The 18,047-nt window shown below is 54.8% G+C and overlaps 1 protein-coding gene across 1 annotated transcript in view; it reads right to left on the bottom strand.

Moving 5' to 3' along the window:
• LOC113999916 (disintegrin and metalloproteinase domain-containing protein 33-like) overlaps positions 1–11,244 on the bottom strand; it is a 35,394-nt gene extending 24,150 nt beyond the window's left edge. Inside the window, exons 1-2 of the mRNA XM_027743722.2 lie at positions 11,157–11,244; positions 8,551–8,633 (exon numbers count right to left, since the gene is read on the bottom strand). Coding sequence (XP_027599523.2) covers positions 8,551–8,633; positions 11,157–11,244 — 171 coding nt within the window. The remainder of the gene's footprint in view (positions 1–8,550; positions 8,634–11,156) is intronic.
• Positions 11,245–18,047: the final 6,803 nt, after the last annotated feature.

Below are 18,047 nucleotides of genomic sequence, written 5' to 3' on the forward strand. Positions count from 1 at the left end.
GCAGGGAGCCCTTGGGATATCCCACAGGACTCCCAACAATCCCTCCCCATCCTCGATGGATACAGGGAGCCCTTGGGATCCTCCAGAGAATCCCATCAGTCACTCCTATCCATGAGGGATGCAGGGAGCCCTTGGGATCCCCCACAGGACCCCATCAGTCCCTCCCCATCCATGAGGGATGCAGGGAGCCCTTGGAATCTCACACAGCCCATCAATCCTTCCCCATCCATGATGGATGCAGGGAGCCCTTGGGATCCCCCACAGGACCCCATCAGTCCCTCCCCATCCATGAAGGATCCAGGGAGCCCTTGGAATCCCCCTCAGAACCACATCAGTCCCTCCCATTCGTGATGGATACAGGAAGCCCTTGGAATCCCCCTCAGAACCACATCAGTCCCTCCCATTCGTGATGGATACAGGGAGCCCTTGGAATCCCCATGGGACCCCACCAGTCCCTCCCCATCCATGATGGATACAGGGAGCCCTTGGAATCCCCATAGGACCCCACCAGTCCCTCCCCATCCATGATGGATACAGGCAGCCCTTGGAATACCCCATGGGACCCTACCAGTCCCTCTCATCCATAATGGATGCAGGGAACCCTTGGAATCCCCCTCAGAATCCCACCAGTCCCTCCCCATCCATGATGGATACAGGGAGCCCTTGGAATCCCCCATGGAACCCCACCAGTCCCTCCCCATCCATGATGGATACAGGCAGCCCTTGGAATCCCCCATGGAACCCCACCAGTCCCTCCCCATCCATGATGGATACAGGCAGCCCTTGGAATACCCCATGGGACCCCACCAGTCCCTCTCATCCATAATGGATGCAGGGAACCCTTGGAATCCCCCTCAGAATCCCATCAGTCCCTCCCATCCATGAGGGATGCAGGAAACCCTTGGGATTCCCCATAGAATCCCATCAGTCCCGTCCATCTATGATGGATGCAGGGAGCCCTTGGAATCCCCCACGGGACCCCATCAGTCCCTCCCATCCATGAGGGATGCAGGGAGCCCTTGGAATCCCCTTTGGAACCACATCAGTCGCTCTCATTCATGATGGATGTAGGAAGCCTTTGGAACCCCCACAGGACCCCCACCAGTCCCTCCCCACCCATGATGGATGCAGGGAGCCCTTGGGATACCCCACAGGACCCCCAACAATCCCTCCCCATCCATGATGGATACAGGGAGCTTTCAGGGATCCCCCGTGGGACCCCATCTTTGAGGGATGTAGGGAGCCCTTGGGATCCTCCAGAGAATCCCATCAGTCCCTCCCATCCCTGAGGGATGCAGGGAACCCTTGGAATCTCACACAGGACCCCATCAGTCCCTCCCATCCATGAGGGATGCAGGGAACCCTTGGGATTCTCCATAGAATCCCATCAGTCCCTCCCATCCATGAGGGATGTAGGAAGCCCTCAGGATTCCCCACAGGATTCCATCAGTCCCTCCCATCCATGAGGGATGTAAGGAACCCTTGGAATCACCCACAGGAGCCCATCAATCCCTCCCCATCCATAAGGGATGTAGGGAGCCCTTGGAATCTCACACAGGACCCCACCAGTCCCTCCCATCCATGAGGGATGCAGGGAGCCCTCAGGATCTTCCATGGGACCCCACCAGTCCCTCCCCATCCATGAAGATCCATGGTGAGGCTTTTCCAGTTCTGGAGAGCAAGGGAAGAGGAAGGAGCCATCTCTGCAAGGCTCTGCCTTCAGCTGCTCTTGGCATTACAGGGCTTTGCAGCTGGAAAACCAGGAATGCAGCAGGGAGGGGGTAAAATTGGGTGATTCAGAACTTGGGATTTTGCAGCTGGAAAACCAGGAATGCAGCAGGGAGGGGGTAAAATTGGGTGATTCAGAACTTGGGATTTTGCAGCTGGAAAACCAGGAATGCAGCAGGGAGGGGGTAAAACTGGGTGATTCAGAACTTGGGATTTTGCAGTTGGAAAACTGGGAATGCAGTAAGGAGTGGGTAAAGCTGGGTGATTCACAGCTTAGGATGAAACAGAGGTTAAATCCTGCTGTTCCCTGATCCCTATGGATAAGGCTTTGCCTGGGAAGTGGGGATACTGGGGGACCCCCAGCCTGGCAGCCTCTCCCTCCTGGGGACCATCATCCTTAAAAAGGATGGGACAGAGCATTTTGGGATGTGAGGCCCCACAGCTGCCAGACCCCAGGACATGGGATTTGTGCTCCCGGGATGGATGTTCCCGCAGATCCATCCCAAGCCGAGCCCTGGCAGTGGGGACACCCCCTCCAGCTGCTCCAACCGGCCGTGGGACCGATCCCTGCTCCAAGGAGAGTCCTGACGGCCCCAATTCCCGAGGACACGGAGGTGTCCCGCTCCCCCCGCCATCGGGATGCGGTGATGGAGCCGGGCTGGCTGAGCATCCCCCCCCTCCCCTTCTCCTCCAGCAAACTCTTCCCAGCTCCAAAAAAGGCGAGCGGACGCGGTGCCTTAAAAAAACAAAGCCAAGAGCGAAGCCAGGCGGCTGCGGGGCTCCGCCAATTCCTTTCGGCACCAGCACGGCACAGCCACGGGATCCAAATCCCGGCACGGATCCCAAATCCCGGCGCGGGGCCCCGCGTGGAGCCGCAGGAGGAACCCGGGGGGGGGCACGGGACCCCCCCCCCCCCCCCCCCCTCCTTCGGCGCTGGTGGGAACGGGCTGTATTTTTGGAACATGATCTTATCCAAACATCACTCCCTAGCCAAACATGGTCTGGACATTTTTCTTGCCGTTTCCCTTCTTTCCCCCCCTTCTCGCCCTCCCCTTTTTTTTTTTTTTTTTTCCTCTCTGATCTCCCCAACGCCCGCTCCCCGCAGCCCTTTCCATCTCCTCCTCCTCCTCTTTCCCCCCCAAAGTCCCTGCCGGCTCCTTCCCGGTTTTGAATTCCCCAGCAATTACTCCCTGCCTCGACTTAAGGGCCTTTCCTGGCAAAAAGCTCTTTTTCCCAGCTGCCGTCTTAAAGGGCCATGTCTTTGTCCAGGGTTATCCCGGCACTTACAGCTCCCTGTCCCAGTTCCAAAGGCTGGAAAACCAACGGCTGCTGCTGGGATCTGTGTCCCATCCCTGCCAGGTGTTGCACCACAAGCTCTTCCCTTCCCGGTGCCTCAGTTTCCCCCGAGGAATCTGAGGAATCCAGGAGGGGATGGATCCCGATTCCAGCTGGGATGGGGCCAGCTCAGCCCCTGGAGAGATCCAGAGCAGCAAAAAGAGGGAGAATAGGAAGGGGAGCAGCACTTGTGCCAGGCAGGAGCCAAATCACCCAGCTTTGAGGCCAGGAAAGGGGATTAATTAATTAATTAATCAATTAAACACTGGTAATTTTGCCTTGAGCCTGGCAGGGAGCAGGGCCTGCCAAGATGCTGCACACCAGGAATGAGCAGGGATTAGATTCTTCCTGGGCTCCAGCACCTTCCCAGGCTCCAGCATCATTCCAAGCTCCATCATCATCCCAGGTTCCAATATCCTCCTGGGTCCAGCACTGTCCTGGGCTCCAACATCATTCCAGGTTCCAGCATCATTCCAGGCTCCAACATCATTCCAAGCTCCATCATCATCCCAGGTTCCAATATCCTCCTGGGCTCCAGCACTGTCCCAGGCTCCAACATCATTCCAGGCTCCAACATCATTCCAGGTTCCAATATCCTCCTGGGTCCAGCACTGTCCTGGGCTCCAACATCATTCCAGGCTCCAATATCCTCCTGGGCTCCAACATCATTCCAGGCTCCAGCACCATCCTGGGCTCCAAGCATCATTCTGAGTTTCAGCATCATCCTGGGCTCCAGTATCATTCCAAGCTCCATCATCTCCCCAGGTTCCAATATAATCCTGAGCTCCAGCATTGCTCTGGGCTCCATTATCCCAGGATTCAGCACCATCCCGGGTTCCAGCACCATCCCAGGTTCCAGTATCATCCCAGGCTCCAATGTCATCCTGAGCTCCCTCAACTTATCAGGCTCCAGCATCACCCCAGGCTCCAGCATCCTCCTGGGCTCCAGCATCTTCCCACTGAGCTCCAGTATAATCCCACACTTCATCATTGTCCCAGGCTCCAGCATTGTCCCAGGTTCCAGCACATTCCAAGTTCCAGCAACATCCCAACTTCCAGTGTCATCCTGGGCTCCACCACCACCCTGGGCTCAGCATCTTCCTGGGATCCAGCACATTCCAAGCTCCAGTATCCTTCTGGGATCCAGTACATTCCAAGCTCCATAATCCTTCTGGGATCCAGCAGTCTTCACAGGTTCCAATACAATCCTGGGCTCCAGCATATTCCCAGGCTCTGGAATCTTCCTCCTCCCCCTCCTTTCTCCAATAACCACGAAAAGAATCCCCCAGTCCTTGCCAGGGGCTGCAGGATCCACCTTTCCTCAGCCCTGGCTGGGTGTGGAAGTGGTGGCCCCTCTCCAGGACATCCCAGCAAAGCCAATCCCACCAGGGGCTGGGCTGGGAGAGGCTGGAATGTCATCTCATGTCCCAGTCCGTGAGTGGCCCAGCTCAAGTCTGGTTTACTTTTTCCCTCCATTGATCAGGAAAACCACAGGATGTTTCCACGGGAGCCGAGGCCAAGGGGGTTGAGTTGCTCTTCCCACAGCTCCCAGACATCCTGCTCTCCCAGGCTTCCTCCTCCATTCCTGCTGGGAAGCTCAAGGAGCACCAAGCTCCTCGGGAAATCAATGGTTAAGCCAAAAATCCACATCCAAATCCCAGCCAATCCCTCTGCTCGGGCAGGTCCCACAAGTCCTGATTTCCTAAATGAGCACAGACAGGCCCGGATGTGCCGGGGAAAACGGGGATCCGACTTACCAGGAGATGCTCCAGGGATGATTTGGAGATGGCTTTTCCAGCTGGAGCAGCACAGCTGAGCCAGGTCCTCCCCAGGCAGCTGGATCCCAGTGAGGTCTGAGCAGCACAGCCTGGGAATTGCATCACCTTGTCCAACATCCACACAGGGATCAGGATCCAAGACCTCAAGGACAAGCCTCTGGCTCCAGCTGCTCGTTGGAAAAGCATCCCAGGGAGCCAAGGGAAGCAAGGCAATCCAGGCAGGGTTGGGGTTGTTTCAAAGCAAACAGGGAGCACAGCAGGGGTTGCTCAGTCCTGCCACACCTCACACAGGGAAAAGGGTTTCCCAGCGGGAAGCAGACGGGCAGGAGCGTGTCCTCGGCACCTGCAGCACATCCCAAACCACAGGCAGTCCTCTCCTCCCTCCTTCCTCCTCTGGAGCAGGGCCATGAGCCCAGTGTGTATTCAGAGCTCCCCAGGGAGGGGCCCGAGGCTCAGGGATCCCATCCCGGGACCGGACGGGATGCTCCAAGTTTGCATCCGAGTTCCTCGGTGAGGATGAAGGGAATGAAGGGAATGGCCACATCCCATCCCAGGCCAGGGAGACACTGGCTGCTCCAGGGCCCCAGGGAATGATCCTGCAGTGGGAGGGGAAGCAAAGGGTGGAAGGAGGTTCCCCCAGTGCCAAGGTGCTTTCCCAGACAGGGATGGGATGCCAGGAGAGACACAGAGGGAAGGTGAGGAGCTCTCCTGCTCCCTTAAGATCCCAGAATGGTTTGGGATGGAAGGGACCTTCAAGACCATCCAGTTGCACCCCCTGCCATGGGCAGGGACACCTTCCACTAGCCCAGGTTGCTCCAACCGGACCTTGGACACTTCCAGGGATCCAGGGGCAGCCACAGCTTCTCTGCCCAACCTGGGCCAGGGCCTCCCCACCCTCACAGCCAAGAATTTCATCCCAACATCCCACCTATCCCTGCCCTCTGGCAGTTTAAAACCACTGCAGTGAGAAACCACATTTGGGAAAAAGCAATTCCAAAGGGAAAGGAAAGAGGCAGGAACTCCAAGGGCAGCAGGAAAGGCTGGATGAGTCCCCAGGGAGGGGACAGGAGACTCCCATTCCTCAGGGCTGGATAACCAGTGGGACACCCAGGTCAGGATGCTGGATACAACCTCCACTTCCATCTGTGAGGGGCTGGAAAAGCCCAAGGTCAGCTCTGGCACCTTCCCTCCACATCCCAAGCCCGGGAGAAGAGGCAGGAGCAGGAGGAGGAGGAGGAGGATGCCAGGACAGGATCCCACCGCAGCCAGCACGACCGGGGGGGAGCTGTTTGCAATCAGGGTCCCCACGACCCCCTCCCACCCCAGGCCTCTCCAAAATCACTTCCATGTGTGCTGGGAGCTCTGGAGCCCTCGGGGAGTTGAGCCCTGAACAATGGGAGAGAGGAGGGGAGGGGAGGGTGGGGAGGAAGGTCCAGCCCACCCAGCGCCGTGCCAGCGCCAGTGCCAGCCCGCCCACGGCGGGCCACCACCACCAGCCTCCTTTTTACCCCCTGGATCCACCTCCCTCCTCCAGGAAAAGGGGAATGTGGCATCCATCCCACCTGCTGCACCAGGAGCAGCCCCCAGGGAAGGGATGAAGGAGCCTCGGGAAGGGACGGGGGGGTGGGGGGTGTCACCAAATTCCAACCCATCATTTCATGGACCCGGATTTTGCCTCCTCACAGACTCCTGGACGCACAGAGCGGGGCTGGCAGCGTTCCCAAAGCCGCATTTATTTCCAGGATCTTTGCTGGAGGGCGGGAGGAGCCGGGGTGGGGACGGGACGGGCTAAATTGAGCCTGAAAACACGACTGTCAGCAGCGAAAAGGGCCGGGTTGGGGCTGTGCCTGGTTGTCCCCGTTGTTCCTCCCCACGAAGCCTCCCGGCCACGACCACCCTCCCTCTCCCCTCCTTCCCCCTGCTCCAGGAACAGGAGCCTCCTTGTTTCGGGCTGGCTGGAGCTGGAGGCAGAGCAGATGCCAGGAAATACTCCAGGACCTGCCCTGGAGCCCCCCAGAGATTCCTGAACCCCCCCAAAATCACATGGCTGCGATTTCACACACACCACCACCCCCCAGAAGGATCATTTTGGGTGTTGGCAGGAGCATAAATAAACCTCCTGTTGCCACATCTTGCCCATCCCAAGTGCCTTCCAATTTAAATATAGATGGATCCGGGGCTGCCTGGCAGGGAGGGGATGGTTCTCCAGGCTCACCACAGCACCCACACGGGCTATTTTAGCTCCTGGAGGAGCAGCCAGCACTGAATCCCCTGGGAAAAGGCACCATCCAGCCCCTCCAAGCACAAACCCCCTCTCCAAAGGCTCCTCCACCTGGAGCAAGGAGGTCTCACTTGGAAGCAGGGAAAGCCAGCAGGGAAAGTCACCTCCCAGCAGGGAATCTGCTCCACCCCCAGCCAGAACAGCTCCTCAGAACCCTCTGCACCAGTGCTGGGAAGGGGTTTGGATGGATCCAGAAGGATCCAGAAGGAAAGCACAGCCCCCAGACCCCCCCGGATTCCGGGTAGGAGGCCCAGCTGCTGAGGGGCAGCTGCCAATCCAGCTGATCCTGGAGCCGGGAAAGGGGCCCAACCCAGGAGAGGGTGACCACAGGCAGCTCAGAAAGTGGATTTGGGGATGGTGGGGGTGGCAGGGGGGTGTGACAGCCAGCAGAGCAGCCCTGGGAAGAGATGTCCTGATGTGCTCTCCTCCTCACAGGCTTCCAAGGACTCCCTTCTCTGTGGTGATCAGGGATAGGACCCGTGGGAATGGCTGGAGCTGGGACAGGGCAGGTTTAGGTTGGATATCTGGAAAAGGTTCTTCCCCCAGAGGGAATTCCACATCCTCATGGGTCCTGAAAACTCCACATCCTGCTCATGGATCCTAAAAACTCCATGTCCTGCTCATGGATCCTGAAAACACCACATCCTCATGGATCCTAAAATCTCCTCATCCTGCTCATGGATCCTGAAAACTCCACACCCTGCTCATGGATCCTAAAAACTCCATGTCTTGTTCATGGATCCTGCAAACTCCACACCCTGCTCATGGATCCTGCAAACTCCACACCCTGCTCATGGATCCTGCAAACTCCATGTCTTGTTCATGGATCCTAAAAGCTCCACACCCTGCTCATGGATCCTGCAAACTCCACATCCTCATGGATCCTGAAAACTTCTCATCCTGCTCATGGATCCTGCAAACTCCACATCCACCTCATGGATACTATAAACTCCTTGTCCTGTTCATGAATCCTGCAAACTCCTCATCCTCCTCATGGATCCTGCAAACTCTTTGTCTTGCTCATAGATCCTGCAAACTCCACACCCTCCTCATGGATCCTAAAATCTCCATGTCCTGTTCATGGATCCTACAAACTCCTCATCCTGCTCATGGATCCTGAAAACTCCATGTCTATTCATGGATCCTGCAAACTCCACACCCTGGTCATGGATCCCAAAGACTCCATGTCCTGCTCATAGATCCTGCAAACTCCACACTCTCTTCATGGATCCTAAAAACTCCTCACCCTGCTCATGGATCCTGCAAACTCCACACCTTCCTCACAGATCCTGTAAACTCCTTGTCCTGCTCATGGATCCTGCTCATGGATCCTGCAAACTCCACATCTCCATCCCAGTGCCCCCACAAATCCCTGCAGGCAGAGGGAAGCCGGAGGGAGGGAGGGAGGGAGGAGGCTCCAGCCCTTACCTGTTCCTGCAGGCTCACGGCTCGTCTGCTGCGGCCCCCCAGGAGCCACTGTGGGGTGACACGTTCTCCGTGGGACGGTGGCCCTGAGGAGGAGAAGTCCTGGTGAACAGACCCTGCCAGACCCTGGGAGCTGGAGCTTCTCCACAGCCCCATCCAGAGGGAACTCGGGAACATGCAGAGCCTCCTCTTAGGGATGTTTCTGGGGATGGACACCGGAACGAAGCCAAAACATCGCCCCTTTCCCAGCTCAGCACCCTCATTTCTGGCCCAGCCTTAATCCTGGAAGCCTCCCAAGTCCCAAACCAGAGGCCTTAATCCCTTGAATCCCACCCTGGAGAAGCAGCTGGCACATGGTTGCCATCCCTGGAAGTGTCCAAGGCCAGGTTGGACGGGGCTTGGAACAACCTGGGCTAGTGGAAGGTGTCCCTGCCCATGGCAGGGAGTGGAACTGGAAGACCTTCAAGGTCCCTCCCAACCCAAACCATTCCACGATTCCATGATTTATGGGATGGGCAAGTGTGGTTCCATCCCCCCAAAATGGAGTTAGCATCTTTCCAGCCCGAGCTGGGCTCGAGGAGGGAGCGGAGGAGCCGAAACAACGGCAGCACATTCCTGGTTTCTCTGAGCCATCCCAGCTCCCCCCTGGGGTGGAGCAGCACAAGCAATTCCTTGGCTCCATCCAGAGTCACACAGACTTTCTAAGATTATTTTGTTCCTAAACAATGTGGCTGGATTTGATTGCAGCAGTGGGAGCAGCCACGGGTGACTTCAGCCTGGATGACAGCGGAACCAGAAATTCCAACCTGAGGATGCTGCAGAGAGGGGTCGGGGTCGAACAAAAATGTCAAGGATTTGGGGTCACCTTGCCAAGCCAAACGTTGCCAGGGAGAACTTGGATGGAATAACGTTCCCCAGCAAAGTTATTTACTCAGGGAGTGGAATAACAAGGCTTAGGGCTTAATAATTTTATAGGGTTGTTTTGGTTCCCTGTGCAGTGATGGGGGGGTGGTTTGGCCGGAGGAAAGATGAAGTTATTGAAAAGACAAAGGGAAAAAAAACAAAAAAAAAAGGTGGAGTTCTGGGTTGGGAATTGCAGATGGGTGTTTAACGGGATGGAGCCACCCAGCCTGGCCACCCCTGTCCCCCCAGCACTATCTCAGTGTGGTATTTAATCAGCTCCCATTATATTTAGCCTGCTATCAGATTCCAGGAATAACTGCAGATAAGGTGGTGGCACAATCCCAAATTCCCTCTCCTCACCTCCTCCCAGAGCAGGAGCCAGGCCCTCCAACCCCCAGCCACACACAGGCCTCTGGTTCTGGGAGTATTCCTGAATATTCCTGAAATATTCCGCTCGGATTCAGCCACTGCCGCCTTCCCAGGGCAGAGACAAGGAATAAAAACCCTCAAATTTTAATTCCCAAAGGGAGAAGGGCAGGGATTCTCTGCCTCTCCTGCTCCTGCAGTCTCTCCCACGCTGTCTGGGGAGAGGATGGGACACGAGGAGCGGCCGCTTTCCTGGGATTACTGGGCTGGGCTTTGGGCCCCGTTGCCAAAATCCCTTAGTTATGAGATTTCAGATACGATATTTGAAATTTCTCGCTGTTTTGTCTGTGGCTTTTTCTGGGAATCTCAGAGACTCCGAGCAGGAGACGGGGCCTTAAAAAAATCTAACTCAAATAAACCCAAGTCTAGCGCAGAGGGGGTTTCCCACACCCCCCTTCTCTTTATTTCCTGGAGAACACACACACATTCCCAGCCCTATTTGGGAATGCTGCGTGGGGAACAGCACTGCTTTGGCGTTTGGGGATGTTGGCACCCTATATTTTGGGGATGGGGAGCCCCGAGTGAGCCCTGCAGAGCCCAGATCCCACCGGAGCAGGCAGCTTTCCCAGCTCCACTCTTTATCCAAACAGAGATTCCTGGCTCCCACCACCCTCCCCGTTGCTCTCCCAGCTCTCTCGGAGCCGCTGGAAAACTTTCAGCAGCCGCCGAGAACCCGGCAAAGCTCAGCAGTTAAAAAAAAAAATAACAACAACAACAACAAAAAAATTTGCTTTGGGTGGAGACACCTCGGCCCTGAGTTCCCGGTGGGGTTGGGGAAGGAATTAGGGATGGGGAAGAAGCTGCGGGAGAGGCTGAAGTGAAACTGGTGTGTGTGTCCCCCCCCTCGCTCTCCTCCGACGAGAACCTCCGGGGAGAAAAATGTATTTCCTCAACGACCGAAAAAGCCACGTTTCAGCCCAAAAACACGGAGCAGCTGCACGAGCCCCCGAGCTCCTTCCCGGAGCCGGGACGGGATCGGGACGGGACGGGAATGGGATGGGGACGGGATGGGGGGGGTCTGAGCCGCTTTGGGGGGGTGAAAGCCGAACCCCCCCTCTCCCCGGGGGTCGCCTGATCCCATCCCAACAGGACCACAGGGAGTCACAGCGGCGAGCGCCGGGCTGGGGCGGGAGAACGGGGATTTGGGGGGATGATCCCCCCGAGCGGGCGGTGGGATCGCAGAGATCCCACTCTCCCCATCATCCCTCCTCCCCATCCCTCCCGCGGACCCTCCGCCTCACCCGAAACCCTCCCCAACACCCCCTCCGGGACCCCCTTACCTGCCGTCCCCGGCGGGGGGACCCCCAGCAGGACCCCCAGGAGGACGAGGCGGTGCCCCCAGCCCGGGGGGGGGCCCGGGCCGGCCATGCCGCCGCCGCCGGGGCTGTCACCGTGTCACCGCCTCCGCTCCGAACCTCCCCTTCTTATGCCGGCGGGTCCCTCCCTCCGCCCGCCGCCCCCCGAGCGCTGCCCGGCCCGGCCGGGGGGCGGCGGGGAGGGGAAGGGGAAGGGGAGGGGGTGGCTTTGTCCGCCCTAATTTATGGCTGCGAGTTTTGGCCGCTTAATGAGAACCAGAGCCGGCGGCTCGGAGGCTCCCAGGCTCCCCCCGCGCCTTCCACCCATCCATCCATCCGTCCGTCCGTCCGTCCGTCCGTCCATCCCTCCATCCCCACCCGGGGGGGGGTTCCCGCTGCTGCTTCGCCCCGTTTCTGTCCTGGGAAAGGCGGGAGGGAGGGAGGGGGGTCCCCATAGGCTGCCTGTGCGAGGAAGGGATGGGGGGAAAAAAAAGCGATAAAAGCGATTATTAAAGACAAGTAATAGAAAAATAAACAAATAAAAAAGGAAATAAAATAAAAGGAAATAAAAGGAAATAAAAGGAAATAAGATAGGATAAGATAAAATAAAAAAATGAAATAAGATAAAATGAAATAAGATAAAATAAGATTAAATAAAATAAATAAAATAAAATATGATACAATAAAATAAAATATGACGAAATAAAATAAGATAAAATTAAATAAAATAAATAAAATAAAATAAGATACAATAAGATAAAATATGATAAAATAAAATATAAAATAAAACAAAATCAAATTAAATTATTAAATAACCCCATCCATTCCACTATAGACCCTCAATCCACTCCACAGTTGTTGTTATTATTAATATTACTTTTATTGATTATTAACATTAATATTGGTACTATTAATTAATAGTATTGATTATATCAATAATACAATCACAGAATGGTTTGGATTGGAAAGGACCTTAAAGCCCATCCAGTGCCACCCCCTGCCATGGGCAGGGACACCTTCCACTAGCCCAGGTTGCTCCAACCTGGCCTTGGACACTTCCAGGGATGGATATTATCAGTATCATCCAACCAATCCCATCAAACCAGTGGTGGGACAGCGAGTGTGGGGATGAGGGAATGTTCACTTCCCTTCCTTGCACACACACACACACACATTCCCAGCCCCTCTGGATCCTTCCCTGGGGTCACCCAACCCTCCCTCCCCCCGTCAGGGCAAGGGTTCATCAACAGTTATCAAAGCCCTATCAGTAATATTGATTAACAGCAGCAATTAAAGCTTTGCAAACGATTTCACTCTGAAAACGGGGACAGTTCCAGGCACCCTCACCCCGAGTGCTCCAGGCACCTCTGGCCCAAGGTGACATTTGGGGACAGGAAGGCACAGGGGACTTTTGAGGGAGAAAGAATTCTTCCCCGTGAGGGTGGGGAGGCCCTGGCACAGGTTGGGCTGAGAAGCTGTGGCTGCCTCTGCATCCCTGGAAGTGTCCAAGGCCAGGTTGGATGGGGTTTGGAGCAACCTGGAATAGTGGAAGGTGTCCCTGCCCGTGGCAGGGGGTGGGACTGGATGATCCTTAAGATCCCTCCCAACCCAAACCATCCTGTGATTCCACGATCTTCTGCCCTTTCTGCACAGCAACAGCTCTCCCTGAAGCTCAAAGCTCCCCATGGAAGGTCCCACCACCTCCAGGAAAGGAAAAAGGCAGCAAAAACCAGTCAATCCAAAGAATAAATCCCTGGAAGTGCAGGGAGCACCCGAGGGCACCGCAGACTCAGCAGCTCACAGGGGGTTCAGCAGAGCAGCCGTAAATCCCCAGCCTGGCACAGAACCGGGAGAGATTCCAAGGCAGGAAAGGGCTCTTGGCCATCAGGAAACCATCAAGGTCCAGAGGGACGAGGCAGGGAGCTGGGAAGGGCTTTCCAGGAGGGGTGAGCCAGGGGTGGGATGGAGCAGGAAGAAGGAAACCCAGGGCAGCCAACAGGCTCTGATGTGGCCTCACCGTTGCTCCACGACACGGGACATTTTTCCTCATTCCTCCACTTCCTCAACCAGGCAGAAATTTCTCTGCTTCCCACCAGCACAGGGAATGTGAGCAGAGCTTGGGATGTGAAGCCCACGGGCCCTACATGGGGCTGGAGCAGCAGCTGGGGGTGATCCAGGCCCTATAAAAGCCTTTTTGTGTGGAGGAACAGGCGTCGTTCCTGTGCCTCCAGCCTGGATCACTTGATATCCCTGCTGACAAAAGCCAACAGAAGCTGTGGCACCCGACCAGGACCTGCAGCTGGGTCACAGCCTGGCAGCTGAGCCCAAACTGGGGGATTCCTGCAGCCTGGAGCGAGCCAAGAGCAGCACGTGGGAAGTAGGGCTGGGAATCACTCACAACCAGGGAATTACAGACAAGGAGAGGCTCTTGGTATCCGTTTTCAGGGTGCTCCCAGGAATTCCTCCATAGTCATGACAGAGGCAGCCAGGACAGGGACACACAGCATGGGAGGGGTGATCCTGGGCACCCACATTTTGGGGCTTCGCTGATCCATCAGCTCAAACACCTTCACTCTTCACCTGTCACGGGACCTTCGCAAAGGACACGCTCAGTCGTGACACAGAATCCCAGAATCGTGGAATCGCTGAGGTTGGAAAAGACCTCCAAGGTCATGGAGTCCACCCTGTGCCCGGTGCCCACCTTGTCCCCCAGCCCAGAGCACTGAGTGCCACGGCCAGGCCTTCCTGGGACACCTCCAGGGATGGGGACTCCAACACTCCCCAGGCCCTTCCATGAAGAAATTCCTCCTGATGTCCAACCTGACCCTCCCCTGGCACAGCTGGAGGCCGTTCCCTCTCCTCCTGTCCCTTGTTCCCTGGCAGCAGAGCCCGACCCTCCCCTGGCTCCCCCCTCCTGTCAGGGAGTTGCAGAGCCAGAAGGTCCCCCCTGAGCCTCCTTTTCTCCAGGCTGAGCCCCCCCAGCTCCCTCAGCTGCTCCAGAACCTTCTCCAGCTCCGTTCCCTTCTCTAGTAAAACACCTTTCTGCTGCTCATAAAAACTTTTGCCCTGACAGACCCCCCCAAAAAAGTCTCTTCAGACCAAAATTCACACAATCTTTTAAAATGACAGTTCCATCCACACGTCATGTCACAGGAACTTGAGTGGGCATTGAGGAGCCCACAGCTGGAGTGTCATCTCCTCCAGATCCAACTGGGAAGTCTCAGGGGGCTCATCCCTGTCCAGAGGAAGGTCAGGGCTGGCTCCTCAGCAGATGACTCAGGGAGGCTTAGCTGGGACCAGCAGGGGGATTCATGGAATGCACCGAATCCACCTCAGGTAGGGAAACCACAACTTCTGGAGTCTCTTCTACATCACGAAGACAAGTTTGAAGCAGCTTCTGATGAAGCAACAGGGCTGCAGCACACGGACACACGGATAAAGTTGGACTGGATTAAAAAAAAAAACACCCTTTTTCCTAGGGAGACCTCTCCCAAGTGTCCTCATCCCCGTGGAATTTGAGCGCCTTCCAGGAGCGCATTAATCACCGCGGCTTCCATTTGTCACGCCGGGGTCCTTCACCCGCCCTCAGGGGCTCCTTTGACCCGGGGAATTCGGTTTATCTGCTGATGTAGGGAGAGAAATATTAATAAAAGCTTGACTTTCAAACCCTGCTCGTGTGAAAGAGTCGAGCCTTCCCCATTTCCAGAGGCTGGGAAGAATTCCCACCCCGAGCCGACGACGGTCGCCCGATGACTTCACGGTCGCCCGGCTCGTAAGTGCAGCAGGAAGGAAACAATATATTAAGATCTGCTTTAGTGGATTAAAAGCTTGATCTGCACTAATGAACAGCCAGCCAGGAAGTCATGTCTTCATCAGGGAATGGTTTCAGGAAAAGGGAATTATAAACCAGGATGCGCTCGCAGAAAAAAATTAGATGGAGTTAAGGGAGGTCTGATCAAAGGTCTATAAAGTCTATAATTCATCTAATTTTAGATGAGCATGGAAGGGGGTTGGAATTAGATGGTCTTTAAGGCCCCTTCCAGCCCAAATCCTCTGGAATTCTAGAAGAGGAAGTGATTTCCTCACCTGCTGTTCCACAGGGAAAATCCTTCCCTGTCTCCTTCTCTTCCAAGTCGTCCCATTGTGTTCTCCTACAAATTTACCACCGGAATTCCTTCTGGGAAGAGTCCTCCAGCAGCCACCACACTGGACCAGGCCACATCCAGGCAGATGTCTGGTAACATGATTAAATTCTGAGAGGAACTTCCTTTTCCAAGGAAATCGGGCACTCCAGCTCTAATTTTACATCCTCATTCCAACAGATTTCCAAGGAATTCTTTCTCGTTACCAGCAATAAGAGAACGTGTCCCAAACATCCACTCAAGCCCCAGCAGTGCCTGATGTGAGAAGGGTTCTCCATGGAAAGGATTCCAAAAGCATCCAAACCAACTGGAGAGTGGTTCTCCATGGAAAGGATTCCAAAAATATCCAAACCAACTGGAGAGTGGTTCTCCCTAGGAAGGACTCCAAAAATATCCAAACCCATTAGAGAATGGTCTCCATGGAAAGGATTCCCAAAAATATCCAAACCCACTGGAGATTGGTTCTCCATAGGAAGGATTCCAAAAATATCCAAACCAATTGGAGAGTGGTTCTCCTTAGGAAGGATTCCAAAAACATCCAAACAAATTTGAGTAGTTCTCCATAGGAAGGACTCCAAAAACACCCACCAAAAACCAGAGGACTGACCATGTTACTCCAAAAGGATCAGGACTGAGTCCCTCAGGATGGAATTTACAGCACAACAGGGAGAACTGGTGGAAATGGTCATGGAAGAGGAAGTGGAAGATGTTCCAGAAGGGCAAAAAAAGCCTCTTATTTTAAAGTTTCAAAGCACAAGGTGGATTTTTTTATACCTCTTTTCCAGTTCCTTGTTTGTCCACCTCATCCATGAGATTTCCCACCTCCAGTTGAGGTTGTGGACACACAACAATCACTGTGAGGGGAGGTGTTGATCCAAGAACATTCCTGACTACTTAAGAGCAAAAATCTGTTCCTGCAGGGGTCAAAAAAAATCAGTTCTGCCCTCACTGAGCTCTCAAAAATTTGCAGAACTTCCCCCAAAAGCCTTTGTGTACAGCGGGTTAAGAAGGGATGACTCCACTCTGGAATCAACACAGGCCAAGCACAATTTCCTGAGTTTTTGGAATGGAGTTTGGAGGGTTGGAAGCAGCGACTCCAAATGTCAACAGTCTCCTTGCCCAGAACTGTAAACACTGGATGCTCTGCATCCAGCACGAGGTTTATCCAACGGCAATGGAATGGGGGTGAGTCACCCTCACCAGAATCCCCGAGGGAGGGAAATCGAGGGAAGGATGGATGATAACACTCCCCCCCACCACCAATTTTGGGGGAAGATTTCAGCACCCAAAGGGTGATGAAACGAGCCCTGGTCCAGGGGTGGAGTCCCCATCCCTGGAGGGATTTCAAAGCCCTGTGGATGTGGCACCTGGGGACGTGGGTCAGTGGTGGCCTTGGCAGTGCTGGGAATGCTTGGACTCGACCTCAGAAGGCTTTTCCATCATCAAAGCCCTTCAGCTCCCTTGATTTTTCATCATTTCAAAGCTAAAAGCAGAATTAAGCAGCTGAGTGGCCTTAAAGGAGCTCAAAGTGAGGTGAGATCTCGTCAGGACTCCAAGACATCCCAATTTCTTGTCCCAGGGAACAAGTCCATCCCTGTAGCAGAGAATCCAGCACCAGCAAGTTTCAGCACCTTCTTCAGGAACACGGAAAGCTGCTTTCTAACCCTGGAAGAGACTCCCAAAGGCAAAGCAGTGATCCAGACTGATCCCAAGGAGAAGTGGAAGGAGCAAATTCAAGCTCAAGGCCGGGTTGGACAGGGCTTGGACCAACCTGGGATAGTGGAAGGTGTCTCTGCCCATGGAAGGGGTGGAACTGGAGGGGCTTGAAGGTCCCTTCCAGCCCAGATTCCATGATCTTCTCCCTTTCTGGGTCACTCTCTGCACAGCAACAGGCCTCCCTGAAGCTTAAAGCCCACCCTGGAGGGGCTGTGCAGGTTCCATCACCTCCATGAAAGGAGATCTTCCCACTTCCCAACATTTTTTTTTTGACCTGTTCATCACAGAATCCCAGACTGGTTTGGGTTGGAAGGGACCTTCAAGACCATCTCATTCCACCCCTTGCCACGGGCAGGGACACCTTCCACTAGCCCAGGTTGCTCCAACCTGGCCTTGGACACTTCCAGGGATCCAGGGGCAGCCACAGCTTCTCTGCCCAACCTGGGCCAGGGCCTGCCCACCCTCCCAGCCAACAATTCCTTCCCAATATCCACCCTAAATCTCCCCTTTTCCACTATGAAGCCATTCCCCCTTGTCCTGTCCCTCCATCCCTTGTTCCAAGTCCCTCTCCAGCTCTCCTGGAACCCCTTCAGGCCCTGGAAGGTGCTGGAAGGTCTCTCCAGAACCTTCAATCTCCGAGTTGTGCCTCAGTTTCCACAGAATTGGGTGTTCCCTCAAAACTGCTCCTCTTGAACTGAATTACTGAGAACATCTGAGGCAGAGCAAATAGGAAACCACAGCTCACACCCACTTTGTTCTGCCTCAGATGTGTTTTCCTGTTTATCCATCACCTGAACTCCCCAGTGACAAAAAAATATCACTAAGATTTTATCACCAAGAACCACAACCTCTGTATTTTATCTTTGAAGTGATGCTGGTTAAAGGAACAACCAAGCAGGACACAACCAGCTCATCAAGTGGAGGTGATTCTCCCAGGAAAGGTCTAAAAAATTCCCCAAATCCTCAAAAATACCCCTGATTAGACTCTCCAGCTTCATACCCAGACAAGCTGCAACAG

Source organism: Pipra filicauda, unplaced genomic scaffold, assembly GCF_003945595.2.
Source record: "Pipra filicauda isolate LSUMZ 115617 unplaced genomic scaffold, ASM394559v2 scaffold695_size148437_pilon, whole genome shotgun sequence".
NCBI classification, from domain to species: Eukaryota; Metazoa; Chordata; class Aves; order Passeriformes; family Pipridae; genus Pipra; species Pipra filicauda.